This window comes from Lathamus discolor, chromosome Z (assembly GCF_037157495.1).
Source record: "Lathamus discolor isolate bLatDis1 chromosome Z, bLatDis1.hap1, whole genome shotgun sequence".
Lineage (NCBI taxonomy): Eukaryota > Metazoa > Chordata > Aves > Psittaciformes > Psittacidae > Lathamus > Lathamus discolor.
The window spans coordinates 86,598,230-86,622,646 of record NC_088909.1 but is presented as its reverse complement, the minus strand read 5'-3'; the positions used below and the strand labels follow the sequence as shown (position 1 = coordinate 86,622,646).

The window sequence follows — 24,417 nt, the reverse complement described above, 5'->3', positions numbered from 1 at the left end:
ATAGCCCGGGAGGAGGCGGGCCGCGGTGGGCAGCGCTGCGGGCAACACCCCGCCCGGCCCTGCCATGACCCCGAGGGGGCCGGCACTGCCCGGGACTGCCTCGCTTGTCCCCATTCTGCCTCGCCTGGGGTCAGGAGGTGCCCGCTTGCTCCCGCGGCTGCCCGTTATCCAGGGGGCTGTCCGGCATCCTTCTCCGTGGGGCTGACCTCGGCGGCACGAACGGGACGGGAGGGGCGCCGAGCCAGCGCTCTCCATCACTGCAGCCGCTGGCTGTGCGCGCGATGAGCGCCGTGCTGCGGGGAGCCCTGCGGCGGCTGCGGCCCCCTCGCCGCGGCGGCTGGCCCGGGCCCCTCGCCGCGGCTGCCCTGCGGCCCCTCGGCAGCGGCGCGGGCGCTCAGGGGCGGTGAGTGCAGTCCCGCGGGCCGGGCCGGGCCGGGCTCGGCTGTACCTGGCTGGCGGGGGGCGGTGGGGCCGGTAGCGGCCGTGGCTCAAGGCGCGACCCCCAGGGTGCCGCTGCTCGACGGGGCTGTGAGGAAAAGGTGGTGAACGGGCTCCGTGTGCCTGCCTGCCGTTCGCCAGCGACTCCCCGTCGGGGGTCACCGGGCCTCTCCCCGTGGGCAGGAGGTGCACCTTCCCCTCAGACCAGACCATCCCCGAGTGAGGCAGTGACCTGGTACAGAGACATCCCTCCTGGTGTCTTCTGAGCCGTGTCGACGTGCAAAGAATCATCTGGTTTACCCGTGTGAACCATGAAGTTCACAGGGAGGGCACCCCCTGATTCCTCCCAGGCTCCTGGGTTTGAAAGAAAAGGTTTGAAAAGAGATGAAGTTCAGGTGAGCAAGTTCCAAATTCATAAAAATACGTAAAAGGAGTGTGAGAAACACTACTACACTTGACCTCGATTACCATGGCTCTCAAAACTCGGTAGTGGAGCTGGTGATAAGGTGTCTCACACCCGGCTGTTAAACAGCTTATTGTTAACTTGCAAAAATTAATGTGTGATCTCAGAAAACAGCATGTGCAAATGTGTGGTGCGCCAGATTCAGAAAACTTGTGTCTAGGGCTCCCATATACTTTACGTTTCATTCACTGCCACATAGCGAGTAAGCATGGTGCATGTTCCTCCTGCATTTGTGTATGAAATATCACGTTATAAGATGTCCACTCATAATACATAAACTAATAGCTTTGATTTCTGGGTGCAGGATGGGTGGAAGACTAGTTAAACATTAGAAAACCTCTGCCAGACAAGTTGCAAAAGCAAATGTACAAGGAGGGAAGGGACAAAACTGAGTATTGATTAACTGTCCTGAAGGGTGACATTCTGTTATTTCACACCAGTCTGCACTGCTATGTGTCCTGGGTCACGACACTATGGTACTAAGAGATTCTACCTTGTCTCACATTAAAAAAAAAAAAACCAACAAAAACCCAACAAAACAAACCCAGCTTTTTTAAAATAGGATAAATTTCTGGTCTGGCTTGCTTCTTGGCTTTCCGTGGATAGGACAGTAGAGAGTAGGATGAGATGAGGTTGAAGAGGACACGGCTGCCTATGGCAGCAGTTCTGGTTTGTGCTGGCTTGAAGTGGTTGTGAAAATGCAACCCGGTGTAATAGCAGGTGTGAGGCATTGACATAAACCTGTTTCTATAACGTTTTGACTTCACTGAAGTAGAACATAGAACAAAAAAGTGAAAATTCTTTCATTGTGAATGAACACATACACTCATGTTGCGTGCTGACACTTGCTTTAGAAATCTAATAAGGTGCCTTACTAAGCAGACTTTTTTGAAGATTTTCTTTTTGTGTTTCATATACTACAGCACTTTTGAAAAGTCAGGTTTTTACACTCTCTTTTCAGGGGTACAGTTTCCTATTGAGAAATAGGATCTACATATAAGGGTATTTTTGACAAATAAGGATTTAAAGTTGTGAGTGGAAGCAAATTTGCTTTGTTTTTTGTATTACTACAGTTGATGTATCTGACCATTTAAAAGCATTTACTTTAAAAGAAGATAAAAGGACTTTTTACAAGGGCGTGTAGTGACAAGACAAGGGGAATGATTTTAAACTGAAAGAGGGTGGATTTTGATTAGAAATGAGGAAGAAATTCTTCCCTGTGCAGGTGGTAAGGCACTGACATATATTGCCCAGAGAAGCTGTGGCTGCCCCATCCCTAGCAGTGTTTAAGGCCGAGCTGGATGGGGAATGGAGCAACCTGTCTAGTGGAAGGTGTCCCTGCCTGTGGCAGGGGGGTGGAGCTGGATGAGCTTAAAGGTTCCTTCCAACCCAAACCGTTCTATGATTTCTTGATACTATGATAGTGAACAGGTTAGGTTTTAAGTCAGGTGTGTCTATACTCCCAAACAGGCACCAAGTTGTATTGATCGGAGCAGTAAACAAGAAAGATGGACAAGAGTGCAGTTGTCTTCTTGTAACTGTCTGTAATTTTATTTTTTTCCCCAGGAAAGAAACCCCTTCTCCTTCCTTGGGGAAAGATAATGCAGACACAGTGATCATTGGAGGTGGTTGTGTTGGTGTGAGTCTAGCCTATCACTTGGCTAAAGCTGGCTTGAAGGATGTTGTTCTGCTAGAAAAATCTGAGCTCACTGCTGGATCTACTTGGCATGCAGTAAGAAATATTTTGTTAATATTTCAGATTAGCATCAGTTTGTGTATCCAACCGTAGTGGAAGTTTCATTACCTTTATATTCCCTGGCTTTCTAGAGATTAACGATCTTGGTTATTGTATAGATACAAACTTTAGCCCTAAGTTCTTTATAGATCACCTGTACGAGTTTGGAAAAGTTGGTTCAGCTACCCATAGTACACTTTTATCATTAGTAAAAATTGGACTGTATTTTGAAATTACTGGAAGGTAACCATTAATATTATCACACATTTTTTGGCAGTTAACTGGATTTAAACTTAAACTTTTTAAATTTAAGGTTTTGTTTCTAAGGTGATTGAATTTATACTACAGACTTTATCATTGGAAATGGTTGCACTGCCATACATAAACCAAAAATGTGCAATTTGACATTATTGTATGTGTAAATACTTTTTTTTTTTAATATGTGATATACTGAAAAAGAGGTGGTTAAGCAGTGTTACCAGTGTCCAGTTCTCACAGAATATCACTGTCACAGAAACTGATTCCTATTGGAGGCAAGAGCTTTCTTTCCTGTCACAGCTGGCATTACACAAAATCTTGGAGGAGCAAAGCTAACAGCTGTACACTTTGGGGTTTTCTTAGGGCTGAATGTTTGTACTGTAAGGACAAGAACTAAAAAGACATACATGTAATAATGACGGTGGGGACACCTCCTATAATAGTGCTAATCACATGGACATACTGGTGCACAACATGCATGTACGTAATTATGTATTTTCTATGTCAATGTCTGGAGTAGGTAGTGTAATGAAATGAAATAAAACTTGCCACAATAACATGTCTTTTTCCATTCATTTCCAGCTGCGCGTAGCTGAAACTGGGAGAATATTATCCCTGTGTGTAGCAACACAAAAGAGTAAAAACCCAACAGATTGCTATCTCTGGAACTACTCTGTTAATACAATGTAAATATAGTTGCTGAGTGCCTTTCAGGAACAAATTAAGGAGGATAACTCAAAGGGATTATATTTGATTTGTATTCTCATACTTCTCCCAGGAGAGGAAGTCTGAAGTGCTTCATCTTAAAGCAGATGTTTTATGTGTTTGGGGCCTTATGAGAGAGCAACAGTAAAAAATGAAATTAAAAAAATCACTGTCTGAATGTATATGCAAGTTTATACTTCACTGTACTTGCTTATTAACAAACAAAGCAAAGAAAGCACATTGTAAGGAGTTAAGGAAAAAAATTAGGTAATTATGTCTCTTTTAGACAGTCATACCACAGCTGATGGCTGTTCAGCAAACAAAGCAACACCATGCATAGTGTCAGGTAATGCATTTTCTGTATTGAATCAGAACTATGAAATGTTCAAAGAAATGTTTGACTGAAGTGTCCTCTAGTGAGGCACAGACTGATTTTATTTACCCAGTGTGTATACGGAACAGTATGTGTGCAAAATATAATAAAAATCCTCCTGTGGAATAAGAAACCTAAATCATGAATGAGGGTTGTTGCTGTTTCCTTTGTTCTTGTTTTACTCACTTACTTTAGTTTATTGCTTGTAACTGTTTAAAAGAAACCTCTCCTTCATATTTTTTGGCCCTACTTCTTACTGAATGCAGCAGTGGAAGATTGAATGAGGAGCTCTGTTTCAAAGATAAGGAGGGACCTGGAGCGCAGCAGTGAAAATGCCTGCACCGCCACAACTGAGAGGGCTGCCTTGTGGCACCTGTTGCAGCAGAATTTGGTGCAATTAACCCAGCAAGAAACCTAGTTATGTGACAGATTTAAATGGATAACTATTAGGTAGAGTGCATGGTATTCTGTCTCTTTTCATCTGTCACAGGGTGCTGTATCAGAAGATAGAAAAATTGATCACAGGTCTATTTCAGATGATGAAAAAGATCAAAACTGTGTGAGTTTTTTGTTATACTAAGTACTGTACACTTATCAGTGTTTTCATCGCAGTGATACAGTACTAGATACAGTTGGAAATTACACATAGAGTTAGCACATGAAATGCTTGTAGTATATTGCCTGCAGCCACAAATGATGAAATTAGTTCTGTGCTGCACTATATCACATTTTCTCTTTCACAGTCTGCTAAGTCCTGCTAGAGCTCAGGATTGTGTTTCATGTAGATCATGTTCCTGCTAGTATTGCTGCCAAAACTTTCTTCCACTTCTCAGGTCTGAGATAAATTTGGCTGAATTTCACACGTGTTATTAAAACAGCACAGAAAGTGAGCACGTTTATCCAGTAGTAAGAACATATAACTGAGAGGGCAATTGCTGCTCATTTTTATACCTGTCTAACCATATCAAAGCAGTGGTTATTCCATGTGTGTAAACAAAGCCGAGTCTTATACTTTAAGAACTCTGAAAGCTCCACTATTCTGCAGCTCAGATAATTTGCAGTCTTACTGAAGCCCCAGGGACTGAATGAGGCTCACTCAGCTAGCAGACTCTTGGTGGTATTACTTTTTTAAAAGGTGTTTTGTAGGAAAACACTTAACACATCATTCTGTTAATGTAATTGTTTTTCTTGGGACATGCAATTGATTTTGCTGCTAACAAAATCACTGTCTAACAAAAATAGAGCAAAGCCTAGAGCAAACCTCCTTCAAATCCAGGGTTGGTTCACTGTGAACTCAGGAAAACAAGCAGACATACTGGGAGGCCAGCTGGGCCAGATAGGGAGCTTGTGAATGAGTTTTGGGGCAAAAGCACAGTATAAAGAAGGTAGAAGCAGGAAAAGGCTACAAAGGGGCAATTTAGAAAAATTGCCTGGGCATGACAAGGGGATGTTGGGAAAGCCAAAGCTCCACTATAGTTAAGACCTGCAAGGAATGTTAAAGGCAACAAGAAGAGCATCTGCTGCCGTATTAGTGGTAAAAGGTTGAACAAGGGGAATGAGGGAGTGTTGCTGAATGAGGTGGGTAGTTTAATTGCAGTGTACACGGATAAGGCTGAAGTACTGACTGTCTTCTTTGCCTGAGTTTTCACTGACAAGGTCTCTCAGGCCTGAGCAGGGTTCAAGAAGAAAGGGAACTACCAGCTGTGGTTGAGGATCAAGCGGGTAATTACTGGGAGAATTTGACTCATGCAGATACATTGGATCAGATGGGCTGCATGTAATGCTGGCAGCATTGCAAGGCCACAGATGTATGACATTTTAAAGACTCTGAAGATGGTGGAGGTACCCAACATTTGGAGAAGGACATATGTATGCACCTTTAAAAAAAGCCACAAGCAGAGGAGCTAAAGGCCAGCTAGCCACACTTTGGTTCTTCAAAAAGTTACAGTGTGCCTCAGAGCTGGGCCCATAAAGGAGAAAAAAGGTGATTGTGAACAGTCAGCATGGATTTGCCAAGTGTTAGTCATGTCTGACTAAACTTGATCACCTTCTATGATAAAATGACTGAGTTTCTAGACAACAGGAGAGCAACTGGTGTCACTTACCTACATTTTAACAGAATTTAAACACTGTTTCCCATAATACTCATGTATTCAGCTGAAGATGTTATGGTCCCTATGGCTGGACAAACAGATAGTGAAAAAGACTGGTGGTTAGGTTCAGAGGGCAGTGGTTAATGGCTCATACTCTACCCAAAGCCTGGAAATATGTGGCATGTTGCAGGGGTCTGTCCTGGGGCCCATCCTGTTTAATATCTTCATCAATGAGCTAGAGTAGGTGACAAAATACATGCTCATCAAGTTTGCAGTTCACACCAAACTGGGAGGACTGACAGTGCACATAAGAGCAAGGCTTCCATGATGAAGGACCTAGACAGTCTCTGAGGATGGAAGGACAGGAACTTCATAAAATTTGACAACGGCTGAGACAAATGCAGGGCTCCACACTTTGCCAGGGAAGTAGTGCAATCTCTGTCCTTGGAGATTTTCAAGATGGGGCTGGAGAAAATTTTGAGCAACCTGGTCTGATCTTGTAACTGACCTGCTTTCAGTATGAGGTTGGATAGAGAATTTCTGAGCTCTCATTCAAACTGTTTGGTTTGGTTGGGTTTTTTTTTTCATTATTTTATGATTCTATGATCTTACTTTTTATATAGTACAGTCAGGTTATAGTTGTCTCTCAAGTGCACTCCTGAAATCAGAAACATCCATTATCTGAAGCCAAAAAGCATCAAATGTGTTTCAAGTTCCTTTCTTCACTTAAAAAAATCAGAGAGAGAAGGTTTTATTTAGTTTCTGCAATTTAATGATCTCGAATGTGTGTGGTTTTGTAGCTAACTTGCAAGTGATTTGTGGTTCATTTGATTCAAAGGACTTTACTAATGGTGACTAATAAAATGGAATTTCTCTACATCTGGAAAATGTATTATTAGATTTTGAAAAATAACAGAAGACCAGCAAATGTTTACATGAATAAAAATAGACAGTAAAAACAATATCATATGACAAAATTGCAGGTACAAGTAAATCAATTGCTCATAGATAATTATACATGGCTAAAGAAATGTAAACATTTCAATGCCTAATTTATTTCTTTATTCTGAATACAGAGAACAAAGGCCCTTAGGATTTATTTTTAAGAAATAAGCAAGTTTTCATTACAAATTCTTCAGTGAAAGAGCCCTGGGTTTTATTCTGAGATAATGAAAATAAATGTGTTCATAACAACATAAAAGCACATTCATTTAGTGAAGTATTTAGTCTCCAGCAGCGTCCAGTATAATGATGATCTGATATGATAATAAGAAAAGGACAAGTAATATTTTTCCAGACTATTAATTTAACCCAGGGACTTTCTGAATCCATGTGCCTGCTTTGTACTTAATGTGGCCCTTAGTAGATTTATCTCCCTTCTACAGATATGTGTGATCACTTTTTTAAACTGGGATTGTTGTGGTGATGAAAAATACCAAACATGAGTAGGGAACTGAAGCCACATTCAAGTCTAAAATATAGGCACAACTAAAAAATATAATACTGGTAAATGACTACTAATTTTGAGCTTTTCTTCCATTGGTTTATTTGGCATTGATAAAATGTAAAGAAAAGTAGGAAAAACTTTTAACACTGTGGCTAGTGTAAAGACACACAATCACTATTGACATACAGTTATCATATTCTTTCTCTGAAGATCCTGAGTACCTGTCATCTCAGGCAGTGAGTATGATTCATGGTAAGCCATTTGTTTATCATGGTAAGTAAGTTTGATGGTAAGCCATTTGCTAAGAGCAGCTTCAAGTTAATTTTTTTCGAATAAAAAGATCTGGTCTTAAATGTGAAGCCACACCAAGAAAGATGAGTCAGAACACGCCATAGTTGAAAAAAAATGACAGTGTGTGGTCTAATTCATGCAATATATGTTGGTAATAATTATAAAGAAGTGTAACATTTAATAGGTTCTTAGCATAACTAAATTAGTTTAAAATATATTTTTAAAGACCACGAAATCTTGCATTTGCTATTCATATGTGTACAGTTATTCCAATAGCTTTAAAAGTTAAAGACTTGAATGTGTAGCACAGAACAGAGTTAATGAGTTGAAATCAAGAGTAGTTAATGTATATGCATGCTAAGCAACTTACAAGGAAACCATCAGAACTCTGTGTGTTACTTTTCACTTTTATATTTCCTCCTGTTTTTTTCTCAGAATGGCAGTGAATGCCAAGGTGGAGTCTTGTGTTTAGTTTCCTTAATTGAAGCAACCTAAATCTATGAACAAGTTCTGCTTTGGTTAGTAAAATACGTGCTATATATATAAATACAAAGTATTCAAAGCGGTGCAGCTAGCTTGAAAACCTAAGGTAATTTTACATTCCTGTTGTCACCCTTGGAAAAAGGGGTTTAGAGATGAGGAGATAAAAAGACATATGCTTAACTCCAGTAACACTTAAATTCTACTTATTCTAAGTGCTAAATCTCTGCAGGTATGAATGTCATTAGATTGATGCAGCTGTCTCTACTGTAGGCAGGTGAATAGTTTCCTTAAATACAGAAGAGGCTGTTGTAACTTCTTGATTTTACCTCTTCATGAATCCAAAAAAGGCTTGACAGCTTTCTGAAGTCAGACCTGGTAATGGTAAGATGATGTACAAATATATATAGTGATTTCTTAAATTACTTCTGAAATGTAGCAATTGCTCTACCACATGAGACAACTGTTAAGAACAGAAGAACACTTGACTTCCATGGCACTGCTGTTCACACTGCAGAAAATAACTCTTGTTAAGATCTGGTGTATGTGAAGTTTTGATTTCTCTCCCATCTCCATCTGCAAGAAGGAAAAGATCCTATTGCAGGACATATAATCAGTTGATTTAGTTGATCAGGAATGGAGTTGTGTGTCTCTTCTGAAAGGCTTGAAACAGACAACTGAATAATTTAAGCAAGAAAGGAAACCATAGGGGAGAACAACTGCAACAGTATCATGGGTTGACAAATTTGAGGAGAAAAGACAGGTGGAAAAGCACATGTGCAGAGAGCAAGAATGCCGTAAGTAGGGAAAGGATTTTATTTTTTTAGCAGTTGGCTCTACCCATGTGTTGCTTTTCTTTACAGTATTTGACAGTTCCTTTTCAATGACTTTGGGAGAAAGGAAAGAAAATACTGCATTTTTAATCACATTTCTGTGTTGTTGTTCCTATTTCTTGTTTAAGGCTGGTTTAACTACTTATTTTCATCCTGGAATAAACTTGAAGAAAATCCATTCTTACAGCATCAAACTCTATGAAAAGCTGGAAGAAGAGACTGGACAGGTAATCTCCTTAAAGTATTAAGTAAGATCAGTACTGCTAGTCTTATAAAAGAGTTTGGAGTTGTATACGTGTATGTGTTAATGACTACCATAAGGCTCCTTTTTTATTGAAATATATTCTTCTGCCTACATGTATATGCTGTAGTCTGGTGCTTAGTCACTAAATATTTTAGATGGTTTCACAGATCCCTCTAAAATTTAAGAAAATGTCTTTGATAAAAGCATCTCAGAAGTTCAGCAGACTGAGAGTCTGCAACATCAGCTTGGTATGGGAGTTAAAATAACATCAAGATCTGGAATGAATGGACTGATTACGATATATTCCTGCTTTAAACATGACCGCTTAAAAATTCATACGATATGACCCTGTCTGTACTTGAGCAGACTGCTGTAATTCTTCCCATCCCTTTTAGAGGTGTGTTTTTATTTAGTGACTTAATGAATGGGTATGCAAAGAAACATGGGAGTGGTCTTTTTGATCTGGCATCATTCAGCCATATAGCTTTCATTCACTAAATTCATACTTGCTTCAGACTTCAGCAGAAATTGTATGATTCTCACTGTACCAGTCTAAAAACTGGACAACTGTAATAAAATGCTTTTTCTTCTTTCTACTGCTAATCTGGGTAAGATGCTACAGCAGGTTATCATTGTGAGTTTGCTAAAAGACTTACTCATACATATTAGTATCCCATGAAGTAAATAGCTTTTACCAGAAAGTGAACATTCAGTCTCCAGCTATATCAGGATTTCCACTTTATTAAGAAGACAAAAAAAGGCGTGTGGTTACTCATTGTGCTAATAAAGGTGCCTAGTCGGTTAAATATATTCTGCAGCATCTCAAGAGAAAATTATGCAGGTGATAGACTTTAACATAATCAATTATGTATTTATTTTTGAAATTATCTGATTCTACTTTTGAAAGTGTATGATTACATATATTCAAATATTATTCAAATCTTAATAAAAATAATAGCATCATGACGTTCAATAAAAGGTTTTTATGACTGTTTTGAAGATAGTAAGTATTTACCCCGGAAGTTAATTTGATACTTTTTTTTTTATTACTTTCTCTAAGGTTTTGTATCTAAGTCCTGTTCCTTTAAGGGCACTTAACTTTATTTAACTTCTTTTCAGTGATGTTAGTGACAAAAATCCTAGTCCCTAGTCTTCCCATAGCATAAGAACATGCATTTATGGAGGTAAGTAAAGGTTCTTTCAGTAATTAGCTTTTGCTCTTTGTTTTAGGCTGTGGGGTTTCATCAGCCTGGCAGCATCAGAATTGCTTCAACTCCTACTAGAGTGGATGAATTCAAATACCAAATGACTCGTGCTGGTTGGCACCCAACAAAGCAGTACCTAATCACACCTGAGAAAGTACAAGAACTATTTCCTTTATTGAACATGGATACGGTAAAGAACCCAATTTTATGGGAAATAACTTCTGTTGCAATTAAATACTGGTCTATCAATTGGCAAGACAGAAGGTCTGTTTCCTTTATACAAATTGTACAAGAAATTCTTGGTTTTCAGTGAAAAAAAGATGCTGAAATCAGACTCACATGCATTTTAGTACATACTATATACCAGTGTGCATACTATTAATTGCAATATATAATAATAATAAAATATCGCAGCCTTTGATCACATGGAAGAACAGAGCAACTTCCTTAGACCATTGTTAAGTTGGATAGCTGTAGCACTGATGTTATTATATGTTTTGAAACTTTGCTTTGATTTGATTCCTTAAGTTTTACTGCACTCAAAAAAGAAAGCTGTTTTAAAAATTAGTTAATTTTAATAAGTTTTAATTTCTTTCATTTTGTGGGATTTTGCCTCCCCTTAGGTTTTAGCTGGCTTGTATAACCCTGGAGATGGTCATATTGATCCCTATTCTCTCACTATGGCCTTGGCTGCAGGAGCCAGAAAATATGGTGCCCAAATAAATTATCCTGTCCAAGTGACCAACCTGAACTCCCGATCAGATGGAACATGGGAAGTTGAAACTCCACTTGGAATAATTCGAGCAAAAAGAGTTGTGAATACTGCAGGTAGGATTTAACATAAACATTTGTATACTCTTCAGATTTATAAACTAGCTGACACAGCATTTGTACTGAATTGTGTGGATTACAGGAATAAGCAATATATGTTTCTGAACATTCACTTGGTTTGTGGTAAAATATACTTTGCACCTATTAATTTTCAGTCTTGTGAAAATTTAGCTCTTACTTCAATTGTCCTTGACTGCACATTGAAAAAATTTCTTTCTGGTTTGTCTCCAGCAGCTTCTAGTCAGACTGTCTTGTTAGATTTTTATAGCAGAAGAGACCTTTTTTATCTAGTGTAAGTTGTGTAGAAAAGCGGCTACTGCCTATGCACATTGTCGTCTATGAAAGCTACTTAGGAAGGGAGATGGGATGTACAAATGAAATAGAAAAGTCTTCACTGTTTTTTCAATGAAATTGAGGATTTGCAGCAAGTAAGATAACCCTGTCTATTTTAGTATTATCCTTCTCCAAGATTTAACTCTGTCCACATATCCTTGAAGCATTAGATTTTTGTTGCCCTTTGAGTAGTAATTTAAATGTATGCTTGGCTTAACAATACATTTTTTTGTGTAATAAAAGTTTCCTAACTCAAAGGAGTTCGTATTTACACATGCAATTTTTATTCTTCATTGTGTTAAAGAAGCCAAACCAATATTTCTGCTACAATAGCTTTTGGGCAAGAGTCTTTGGATTTGTGTTTGTTTTCTTAAACAAGTCGATGGGTCTAAAGACCTGTATTAAACCAAAACTTCACTTATTTTTATGCTGCTTTATACAAGTTATAGAAAAACATATTATTGGTGAAACTGTTGGTACTTCCTACCCTTTAATTCCTAGTATAAGACTTTCTGCTTTCCACTGTTTGAAAACATTCTGAATATTTACAATTTGGATGAAATTTTTGCAGACGGTCCGTCTCAAACTGAATCATATCTGCATTTTTAGGTCATGAGTCTTTCATGTTTCCAACCTCAGTGAATAATCAGGTTTCAGTAGGAAGCTGTGATAACTTTAGAGGGCTTCTTTCTCGTATGGGACAAGTGAAGTGAGAGCAAGGATATATCTTTGTAATTCCTTTCTACATCTGTGCAGTGGACAAGAAAAAACATTTATTTCTAGTGCAAAGCAGATAAAATGAAGAAGTTGAGGGAGACAGGGATTCTTGTTGGTTGCCATGCCTAAGAATAGGAATTATTAGTGAGTTGGACTGGGAGAATGAAATGCTTGGGAAAGGTTCCTGGGGGTGGTTGGAAGCACTGGCAGCTAGTATGCTAGAGAACTTGCTGAATAAGGAAGCTCAAACTGCGAAGGACTGTGGGAATGGCAAGAGTGGGGACCATGAAGAGGGATAGCAGGAAGGGATCTGAAAGTGTTTCATTAAGGGAACTGCAGCTGGAGGTTTTCAGGCAAAAAGGTTGGGAAGAATACTTGAAGAATGGTTGTGTGTAAAGCTGAGACTGGAAAAGTGAGGCTGCCTGAGCAGTCTGAGTCTGAATGACTGACAATAGCAAGGGAGAGGTAGATGAGAACAGGTTGGAAGAGAAGGCAGGTGGAGCAGGGTTTAACAAGTGAGGGCCACTGACTTGCACATGGAGACAAAATCGCTGAAGAAGGATGTAAAGACTGGAGCAAGAAGAGCAGAGCTTTAGACAGTGGAAAATAAGAGCAGGTACAGGACAAGCAGGGATGGGGAAGACAAGATTGGGACAGTGAAGAATTTGGTGGGAGTAAAATAAAAGGGCTAACTGAGAAGATGGGCATTACTGGGTGACTTTTCTTTCAGTGTCTGGTATGTAGACATCCCTGCATTAGATCATTCCAAGCTTTCAGTAAAGACTATCTTCGAAACCCATTGCAAAATGTGCTTTCTCATCATATACCTCCCATACACAGGTGATCACCTGCTATATGCCTAGCTAAAATAGCAGTGATCTGAAAAAAGTTCGCCTTGAGGTTGTAAGCATGGTTATGGGTACCACATACCGACATTTTGGAGAGAAAGAGAGCTAGAAGAGTTCAGTATGCTTTTTTAGAAAGCAACCAACCACACAAACACAGAAGCCAGATTAATTTACTTAGACTGCAAAGTCAAGCACTTAGAAAGTTAGAGGCATTAATATTTGATTGACTTCGACTGTCAGTTCATGGCTTTCAGGCATTAATTATGGGACAGCATTCAGTTACAAAATCACAAGCTGTCTTACTAATAGGATCTTTATGTCATTTGTTGCACAGTATGGGTTTATTGGTCAAGAGTGATTCAAGATTACTGGAAGGCAGGTCTTTTGGCAATCAGACTTCTTACTTAGGCCACAAACTTCTAGGTACAGATTCCTAACTACTTGCTCTGCATCATATGGATTAAGTATCATCACAGATGTAGTAATTTCCTTATATTTTTGTAGTATAGTTCTCTTTCTTTGGCTTATTTATCAAGTTGACATTAGGCAGAGTTTTCTAGTAAATGCTTTTCAGAGTTTATTTGCAAAAATTAGAATGCACCCTTGTGAAATTTTCGTGTTTCTTTTATTGTATAGTAAGCTATTAGGCCAACGATAGATTCAGTTAATTCTCTTGTGTATTTAACTGTTCAGCCAAAATGAACATTTGAAGCGCATATTGCCTAACGTCCTGGCAAAGATGTGAAATCAATACTGCATAACACATATCTCTTTTAAATGTTCTCTCAGCTAACATTCATTCTTCTCAGCCTTGCCTCATTCCACTACAGATCATGACTGGTATCATTCAGAGCTCATATTTTAAGCTCATGTTGTAATATGAGCAGAGAAAAATATATCAGAAGGCTCTCTATATTCCCTCTCTCCCTCATCCCCCAACTGACATCTGCTGTGGAACTGGTACAAACTAGTTTCAACCAATCTTTAGCTGTTCCTTATGTGAGATTTCCATTTTGGAAGAAAGCAGATGCTTAATAAATAATCTCTGACAGGATCTAACTGGTACAGAGCCTGCTGCAGTGATTTGCGGCCTATTTATAATGGAATGTTTGATTAAAGTCTACAAAAATAGTGAATTTAGTTTACATATACAGTATCTGTGTGTGTATATAAGCACACGTTTGCAGATATGCACACACTGTTTATACAACCATTTATATATGCATAATGATGGGAGATTTTTTTGAAAACAAGTGACAGATTACATAGTCCAGCAGATATATTAATACCACTACTAAATATTTCAGCATCAGATGTTTGCAATCCCTACAATTTAATCTTCACAAGTGTCCTAGAGATATAATTTATGCCTTCGTATATCTCCACTATGTGTGATATAGAACTTGACATCTGCTTCCAATTAGAATTTTGTCTGAGAGAACATGTTATTCCTTTACCATTTTTACATTTGTAATAGCTTTGCACGTGGTTCAAAAAGTTTAAGCACAGAAATTGCAATATTTTTAATTTAGTAAATGTCAGCTGTTGTTATTTTAAGCAAGGAAAGAAACACTTATTGTGTGATTTTTTTTAGCCGTATAATATTCAAGATTTGCTTTTGAGCAAACCTAAACAATTTGCTTGGAACTCAAAAGCAATTTAAAATCACCTATGTTTGTAATGTACTTCTGCAAACTTCATGGCTAAGAAATTTTGTATCATTTTGAAAAAGAAAAAATTACACTTTGAAGACCCAATTTTCTGCTACTTCAGCTTTCCTTCTCCTCCATGGATCATTAGCTGACCTTACCTTAAAATAATTTTGTTTGTTGGTGACATGGAAATACCCAAATCAAAAGAAGTTCCATGAAAATTGTTAGCTAATTTAGATTTAAGTAATCCACATTTGTATTTGTCCTACGTCATGGAGGAAACCCTTGCAGATGTGCTGGAAATACAACTTTATTAGAATCTTTTGTTTGTTTTGGTTGGTTGGTTGGGTTTTGGGGGTTTTTGTATTTTGGGGGTTTGGTTTGGTTTGGGGTTTGTTTGTTTGTTTGTTTTTTATGTAAGGAGGCATAGGTCAACTTTCATTAGCCTTAAAGGAAGTTTTGGATTACTCATAATATAAATATGGCATGATCTTCCCTGACCCAATTTAACTGACTTAGTAAGTGTTCTGCCAGTGAGTCTTCTCCAAGCGGAAGAATGCTATTAAGAAGCAAAAGCCTTACCTCTGAGAAATGCAGAACAGTAAATACTGGTTTTGGTATTTCCTGGGCAAAGGGCTTTTAATTGACCAGGTCTCCTTATCACGACCCTGGATTTCCTGCTCCCCAGCTTTAGCTGGGTGTCAGCAATTCTCAAGTGAGTCACTACAGAAAATGTTTTTCTCAGAAATTCACATTTTTAAAAACTGTGTGTGTTAGGCCCTGAGGCTGGTTAATTACATTAAATAAGAGACTGACAGCCCTCCTGGTGCAGGGGAATGGCACAAGGCCAGCACAGCCCATGTCAGCTCTTCTAATTGCCCTGGCTTTAGGCCATGCCAGAGATGAGAGGATGTATTCCCAAGTTAATGTCAGGAAGCAGCGTGGGCCAGCTGCTCCCTGCAGGACAGCAAGCCAAGCACAGTAACAAGGCTGGCAGGGCAGGGACCGATCCAGCAAGGGCTCTGTCTTACAGGACACAAGGGAGGGAGCAGGGCAAGCCCAGCACCAGTGTCTGGGGTCAGCAAACAGTCCAAACCTCCAGACAAACCTGTGGGGATGAGGCACAGGCAGATCCATAGTGATGAAGCCCAGCTGAGGCCAAGCCAGAAGGTTGATCCACAGGTCAGGAACAGCTCTGGTGGTGGTAACCGGGGTCAGACACTGCCCGGGAGTGTAGAGATGAGACTAGGCTGAGGTCAAACTGGGAAGCAGTCCATGGATCAGGGTCTGGATCAATGTGGTCCATGGCCAGGAACTGGCATGGTTGTGACAGAGCTGTAAGCAGGCACACGTATGATCAAACCAGCTCAGACAGGTTCTGACGGCCCTGAGCTGACCTGAAATGAGGCTCCTGGGGCTGTGGGTGGAAGCCCCATGTGAGTCTGTTTAGGATCACTAATGATCCTGGACACTAACGTCTAGACTTTGTTTTTACAAAGAAAGGTTGGTGATCCTTGAGGGCCCTTCCAACCTGGTATTCTATGATTCTGCAATGCCTCTTAGTATCCTCAGGGCCCTGAGAGCTAAATTGTGACCAGATCTTGAAGAGCATGGAACTGAAGAGAGAGGGTGGAGCATTTGGTTAAGACAAGTAAGCACCAAAAAGGAGCAAAGTTGTAAGTTAAACTGGACTACATGAGAGTAAATCCCAGAAGAAAGGGGCAGCTGTGTTAGACAGCAAAACTTGCTGGACATATTTTTTCATGAACAGACTGGAGTCAGCTGGTTACACAGGAACCAGGCTGGCCTGCCTTCTTTTCCTTGGTGCCATACAGCACATAGCCTTTTATTTGGAAGGTCCTGCTACCTTTTCCTGCTCTTCCATTTTGCCTTCTCCCAGTCCTCATCCTCAGACTCCACTGAAACTCCTGCTGCATTGGATTCTTCCCCTATTCCCGCTTCTGATCTTGATCCAAAGGGTTAGGAGGTATTACAGGCTCCTTAGAGCAGCTGCCATCCCAGTCAATTGCATCCATCTGATTCCCAGGTCTTTATGTTCGAGCCCCACTACAGATGTGAGCCATGATGCAAAGCCAAAACTAACAAGTTTGGCAGTTAAGTGTCTTCCATTCCTTGACTTTGACACAGGTATCTCACTAAGTGAATGTGTCTTAACAGCTTAACCATAATGGAGAAGATTTTTGCAGACATACTTTACTGAAACAAACCATGGGGTTTGTGGGACTGTTAACTAAATCATCTTCTGAAGTTTTAGAGGCCTAATTTATATTTTACTGATTCTTTTTTTTTCTTTTTAATATCTGTAAACTAGAATAACATATGGTAGTATAATTAGTAACAAGGACATAGAATTATGTAAGGAAGATTATGCTTTATAATGTAAAAAAATAATCTGAAGATTTAAAATATGGGAAAATAATTCTCTGTCACATTGCATAAAGCTCAGCGCTCTCTGCAAGTGTTTTACTGTTATTTTCCATTCACTGAAATTAGTGTTTGAGTATTTCTATTTTGATTTTTGTCTTCTCTAGGCTTCTGGGCCCGTGACATAGGCAAAATGATTGGCCTGCAGCACCCTCTTGTACCTGTTCATCATCAGTATGTTGTGACATCAACTATCCCTGAAGTGAAAGCCCTAAAAACAGAATTGCCTGTGATTCGTGACTTAGAAGGATCGTATTATCTGCGGCAAGAAAGGGATGGTCTTTTATTTGGTCCATATGAAGGCGAGGAGAAGATGAAGCTGCAGGACTCATGGGTAACAAATGGAGTCCCACCAGGTAATTAAGAACATTAAATCTTTAAAATTGGTAAACACTAGCACACCTTTTAATGTGTATAAATCCCAGCCTTTCATGCTGCCTTATGTGATGGAAAATAGAGCATATTTGCTATGCATGACTGTAATGCAGAAACATTTTTTGAAAGAACAGTTGTAACTCTAATGATAAGGGTGAATGGAAATAAAAATGTAACATCAGAAGGCACGAAATGCACTTCTACAACATAGTTTTACCCTACTGTCTGACACGTGCATGTGTGTTGTGATTGGATGCAGTCATCAAATCTGTGTAATGTAGCCTTTTGCAACTGAACAGCATTTTTGTCTAAGGTACAGCTCTCCCCAGTATACTGACAGGGGCTCTGGATTTTTGCTGTTCCCTTGTCAAATAGGAACTCAGGTACAGCAAAGGAATGTCTTAAACAAAATGCTGTACTTCTATGTAAGGGCAAGAAAGCTATATATTTGTATAGAATTTTTGTGCAAAAAATTTCTATGTCATACTGCTGTGTTACATTTAAGCTCCAGCATTCCATTCACTTATACATATATACATATATATATATATATCACAGAAAGTTATATTAAGTCAATAGTGTTGCTGTTTAAAGAAAACCACTATGTGTTTCCTCAGTAAAAGCAATCAGCACTGTTGGGCTTTGGATTGCACTATCACAGCTTCCTGAACTTACTATCTCCAATAGCGTTAAGTCCCTCTACAGAGTAATGTTTAATAATTCTTAGAGCCTACACTCGAGGGTGAAATATATCCTTAAATTCACTAAACACCGTAGAAATCATAAGCTGACACAGATAATATCTTTCTTTCCTTCCCGAAACTTTTGGCATATTGAAAAAAATAAGTGGGTCTTATTAACATAGAAAGAAGGTTTTGTATTTTTTTACTTTCTCTACTTCATTGCTGAATCTGCATGACCTTAGGGTTAAACAAATATGTATAAAGGACAGTATAACTGCAGTGACAATAAACTGGATCCTACAAGTAACTAAAGATTTATAGACACCATTTTTCTTACGTAGGATAGCAAAGGCTTAAACATACTCACTGGTGAATTCCATTTAACTTTCATATATATATAGATTGCATAACTGTATTTAAAATGTAAGTATTTTCAGATAATGAAGTATATAATAAAAGATAAATATTTGTGCAGGTTTTGGAAAAGAGCTTTTTGAGTCTGATTTAGACAGAATAATGGAGCACATTGAAGCCGCTATGGAAATGGTCCCTGTTCTGAAAAAAGCAGACATTGTAAACACAATTGCGGGTCCTATCACCTATTCTCCAGACATTCTTCCTATGGTGGGACCACATCAGGGTGTCAGAAATTACTGGGTAGCTATTGGTTTCGGGTGAGTAAATTTGTGAGAACTTGTGTCCTTGATATTGTTAAAAATGGGAATTAGCTCAACCTTTTCACATTTTTATGAGTTTGCACGTATTTTATGTAAAATGTACTGGAAATAGTCTTAATTACCACTACACACATAACAGAATCTCATCCTTCTCTCCTGATTCTTCTTAACTCTCACTAATTTTTGGATTTCCTCCTTTTATTCTGGAAGCAAATATCTGTGACACGTATGCAGAAAGAAATGGGTAGTACTTGCGACTGTCTGTGCAGCAAGTTAAAGTCATAAACGTGCTGGGTTTTACAATGCACAGTTTATGTTATGTGTTGTTTAGATTACACTGTATTCAACAGTCATTTGGCGTACGCAGAAACTGGTGTCACTGAAGTTGGGCAAGAATGAGTGGGATAGGGAGAACTTTTCATATAAACTATTAACTTTCAGGTGAGGCATTAAAGGTGTACTGAGCAGAAGGCATTGCCAGCATACTGGGCAACTGACTGCTCTAGAGATATGAACACAGTAATGGTTCTGACTGTTGGAGGTTGCTGGGTGCTGGAGGAAAGAAAATGAGGAGGGCAGTGTGACAAAAGGAGTGAGTGTTTTACTGATGTAATTCTTCTTCCTATTATGATGTTTTATTTGAATGCATTTTACATCTTATATATTCTGGCTGCATTGAAGTCAGTAGTAAAATCCTTCCTGGCTTCTCCTTAGCTGGTTTACATTGACCATTGATTCAAGATGGATAGAATGAACTGAATACAGTTCCAGGCACATGTTATTGAACACATTCTTTTTACATTGTTTTTCCAATTGCCTAATTTGCTGTTCAAAATCCAGCTCAGCTTTTTCCAGTTTTCTTTCAATCCAAACCAAACAAACCCTCAGATCATAAGATAAGGCAGTATTACCAACGTGCTTTCTGAGGCCCTCAAAATAAAGAGGTTTGGTAATTATGCAATGATTCGTTGTGAAAGGTATTCACCTTTCCTGCCTGGATTAAAAAAATAAACAAATAAATTTGTTATCTTTTAGTAACATTTGCAGAACTTATAGTTACAAAAGTGGTTTGCCTAGTCTTTGTTCGCCAAAAAGACTGTTGAAGTTCATTACTCTGCTGCCAGACTTTGGAGCCTGTTTTCCTTCATTGGTGTCAATCGGAGTAGAATCAAAGTTGTATATAGGAAAAACTGGAGACTAGTTTTGTATATCTAAGTTTCTTTAAATTATTCATTTCAGGAATTAGATTAATCTCTAAATGTTTAGACACAGGTTACAATTGAGTTGCTGTCATTGGATTGCTTTGTCTGCTTTTCAGGGACTTTTGACTCTCTGTTCTGTGCTTCTGGGTCACTGCAGTGTTTCTGCCAGTGTTGTAATTTTTTGTGTGCATTAGCAAATCCTTATCTCATAGTCAACTAGCAGGGACATTGTGACAGAGGACTTAGTGCTGTTAGTCTAGAGGATTCTTATTATCTAAAATTAGCAGCTTGCTAGGCATTTTAATGTGCAAAGAAGTTACTAGGTATATTTAGCAGATCTTACAATTAAGGTTGTTCAATGCTTCCCATTTTCAGTTACTTATAACTTTGAAAATATTAACATGAGTAGGCTAGAAGTTTATTCAGGAAAGTATAGTCAAAGCAGTGTAATAATTCCAAAGAATGAGATTATTGGAAGGCATGTTGTTTTGCTGCGTTAATGTTTTTGGGATGAAGTCTTTCTTTGGTAAAGCTATAATCACACCATTTATTTAGAATGAACTTAACATTTGGCAGAAGTGACCTTCTTCCCAAAGATATGCCTTTCTGCCATTCTTCACAAAATCTATCTGTGAGTCCCATTCACAAGCCTTTGTAAATCTTACAGTTTATAAACACTTAATAGGGACTCACTAAATCTTGCACTGAGATTCCTGCATTCTGTCTACAGTAGTATCTACAGCCAGAGGCTGAAGAGTTTTCCTGCAGAAATAGATCAGAAAAATTACAAAACCTGGGACAAAGTCACTAGAAAAAGGATCACAGTGTGCAGGGACTCCGATTTCCTAAGAAAAAGGAATGGAATGAGTGAAAAATCAGTGAGAAACAAGGACTCGTAAGTAAAATGCAAGAATAGGACAGGGACAACGAGAAGGTAATCTGGCAGGGTTTGGAAGGAGAGAATAAAAACAAAGGCAGTTTGTGTTTATTAAAGGAATTCTCTCTAAATCCTTGTATGAAGGCTGACTAAACTGCACTGCTTTTTACAGGTACTTGTAATATCATACCCCTGCACAGCATGTGTTTCATTCTTGTGTAGCAGAACTGCAGTCAATATATTAATACAATCATCTCCCCATTATCCAAGGTAATGAGAGAGCTGGGCACCCTGTGCAAGTTAAAATCTCTCATGATGTGGGCCCAGCTAGCAGCACGGAAGGCAGCTGTTTGCGCAGTCAGTGCTACAAAGCTCTGCAGAGTGCAGGAGACCCCTCAGCCCAGATGCATGCTGTTCCTGTAGTAGCAACTCCGCATTTCAGGGCAGCCTCCCAGTATATCTTGTCCCCGTGGTTATCCTGAGATCAACTCATCAGTCTACAACTGAAGCTAAGAAAAATATCATTCTATTTGGCCTCTCACCATCCACAGTCATGCAGTAGTCTCTATGTTTTGTTCCCCTGGGGTTTTGGCTGTAATGAATGTTGCAGGGAGGCTTAAGCTGGCTAAAACTTCTCCTGAAGCTTTCTTGAAGGCATCATAGCCATGGTTGTGAAACTTACACCCATGAAAAATTAAGAGTTGCCTAATTACAGTAACACCAGCAATGGCTAATTCTTCTGTAGCACTTGCAGAGTGGCAGTTTTCAAGCACTCATCCTTACTGCATCAGCTGTGGTGATAGAAGCTTGTGCTGACAGACTGAAGATTTATGCTGAACAGCCTAGACGAGTGTTTGGCAGAATTACTTCATGTACTCAGCAGTTTGAGATTTCTGTTTAATTTAAATAAAGAAATAAATAGCAGATAAACCCCCACTATATCAAAGTAATCTCATGAATATTATGAGGTCAGGCATTCTACAAGTGCCAGAACTAAGTTGTCTGTGTAATCTGACTTCAATCTTTTTATGCATATGCATTATAATGGGATTATTACATAAGGAGTTGGTCTTTTTCCATAAGAACCTTGCCTATTTAATTGAGTACATAGAATTCAGAATGCAAAGTTGCTGAGCAGCAATTCAGGTTTGTTTTAGCTTCACTATTCAGTGTGAGTGATGTGATTGATTGCTGCATGCTAATCTAAGCTTGGTTTGGACAGACTTACTATTTCTTCAGAGGTTTTTCTGTTGCGCTTATTAGAGCATTTCACATATAGCTAAGAATTTATTTTCATATTTTCCCTAGACAGAAAGCTATTTTGACACTTTTTTTTTTTTTTTAGATATGGCAAACTAATTTGCAGAGGAATTAATAATTATTTGTCATGTAATGGTTTGGTGTGAAATCTGACATGCCTGTGATTTGTCATTACACAGTACTGTTTGGTCATACATAGACAAGTAGCCACATACATATATTGCTGCACAGCAAAGTGCCTTGTCCACAATTGTCTAGTTCAGGTACCTCGCAGAAGCACAATTTAAAATTTACCACTTTATAACTTCTGAGCATCTACCTTTCTGTCTGGTGTTGTTCCTTTAATATAAGTTTTTAACTAGAGAGCTCCATAGCCTGATCCTTCACACACTCATTATGTAGAAACAAGACAAGCTTTTGCTACCAACAGCTAGCAAAAATGGCTATTTGTTTATTCTGTTAGCAGACGCTTTCTGAAACAAGTTCTTTTTGTAGTTCTAGTGGAGAACAGAGAAAGTAAATCAAGGTGAAGAAAAGCAGTTCTCAAACTCTGGCACCACTGCAAACACACCTTTTAGTTTTATGCCCAGCTCCTCTACGTGACCTGTTTTTCTGTGGAACAATATAAAAAGTACTGCTGGTATTTCAACTTCTTTAAAGCTATCTGGTAGTGTCTCCTGACTTGTGCTGCTGTTGCTCTTGTCACTGTAATGTAAATAATCACTGTAGCTGCTAGAATGTCTCCATCTGTTTTTCAAATCTGAGTCTATTTTAATTGAAACAGAAGAGGTATTCTATGAGTAGGCAGTGTATTTAATATACATCAGAAGTTTGTGAACTGTTTTTAGTATAAATTGTTAAAGAGATGTAATGTCCATGGAAAAGATTGTAAAATTCTGAACTTTAGGTAATGAAAGAGATTGCTGTAATGTCAAGCATGGCAACAGCTGTATATTAGCAATGGCATTATGCTGCTGGCAGTGGGGCAGTAGAAATATCTGTCAATAAGGTATGGAATATTGCAAAACAAGACAAAACAGAACAACAACAGCAACAACAGAATGTGGAAAAAATTTAAATACTTTAGGGGATGTATTAATAGTATATACTAGTGCTGATTTTTAAAAACAAAACATAAAAGATTTGGAACTGAAGGGCCTTTTCCTGTTTTCAAGGTATGGCATTATACATGCTGGTGGCGTAGGAAAATACCTCTGTGACTGGATCCTGGATGGGGAACCTCCATTTGACCTGATAGAATTAGATCCCAACCGCTATGGAAAGTGGACCACCACAGAATACACAGCAGCCAAAGCAAGAGAATCTTACGGTTTTAATAACATTGGTAAGAAGGTGTTTTTTAAAATACATTTATATCCTGAAAATTGATTCCAAAAAAGCCTGCCTCTAGATTTCTCTGTCTGTATACATGTATTCTGTCTTGGTGAGGATCTTAGTATGCCACGGTTTTTTAGTTTGGGTTTTGTTGGATGTTTTTTCCCTCTAGTTGGTTACCCTAAAGAAGAAAGATTTGCTGGAAGACCAACAGAGAGAACCAGTGGGCTGTATGATTTGCTAAAGTCAAAATGTTCAATGGGCTTTCACGCAGGATGGGAGCAACCTCATTGGTTCTACAAACCTGGAGATGAGACTGGATACAAGTAAATGAAAGATTAATTTCTCTCCCCCACCCTGAGATAAAATTAATGAGAAGCATACATTTATCATTAATTTCAGCTAAATGTATCAATTAGGTAGATATTCCATTCTCAGTTTTTTCCATAGAATCCATTTAATTCTGATAATGCAGACATTTCAAAACACATATTGAGGTATCCTGTTACTGTGCTAGAATAAGGATATCAGGGAGCAGCCTAGCTTAAGGAACAGGATAGAAAACAGTAAGTTCATTATAAATTTATATTTTTCACCCTTTACTATTATTTGATCAG

The 24,417-nt window shown here is 38.8% G+C and overlaps 1 protein-coding gene across 1 annotated transcript in view; it reads left to right on the top strand.

The window, feature by feature from the left end:
- The first annotated feature begins 103 nt into the window (after nucleotides 1–103).
- Nucleotides 104–24,417, top strand: part of DMGDH (dimethylglycine dehydrogenase) — a 44,029-nt gene continuing 19,715 nt past the window's right edge. The window contains exons 1-9 of the mRNA XM_065664012.1: nucleotides 104–403; nucleotides 2,468–2,633; nucleotides 9,245–9,343; nucleotides 10,591–10,755; nucleotides 11,189–11,393; nucleotides 17,499–17,747; nucleotides 18,925–19,123; nucleotides 23,641–23,810; nucleotides 23,973–24,126. Coding sequence (XP_065520084.1) covers nucleotides 282–403; nucleotides 2,468–2,633; nucleotides 9,245–9,343; nucleotides 10,591–10,755; nucleotides 11,189–11,393; nucleotides 17,499–17,747; nucleotides 18,925–19,123; nucleotides 23,641–23,810; nucleotides 23,973–24,126 — 1,529 coding nt within the window. The 5' untranslated portion in view covers nucleotides 104–281. The remainder of the gene's footprint in view (nucleotides 404–2,467; nucleotides 2,634–9,244; nucleotides 9,344–10,590; nucleotides 10,756–11,188; nucleotides 11,394–17,498; nucleotides 17,748–18,924; nucleotides 19,124–23,640; nucleotides 23,811–23,972; nucleotides 24,127–24,417) is intronic.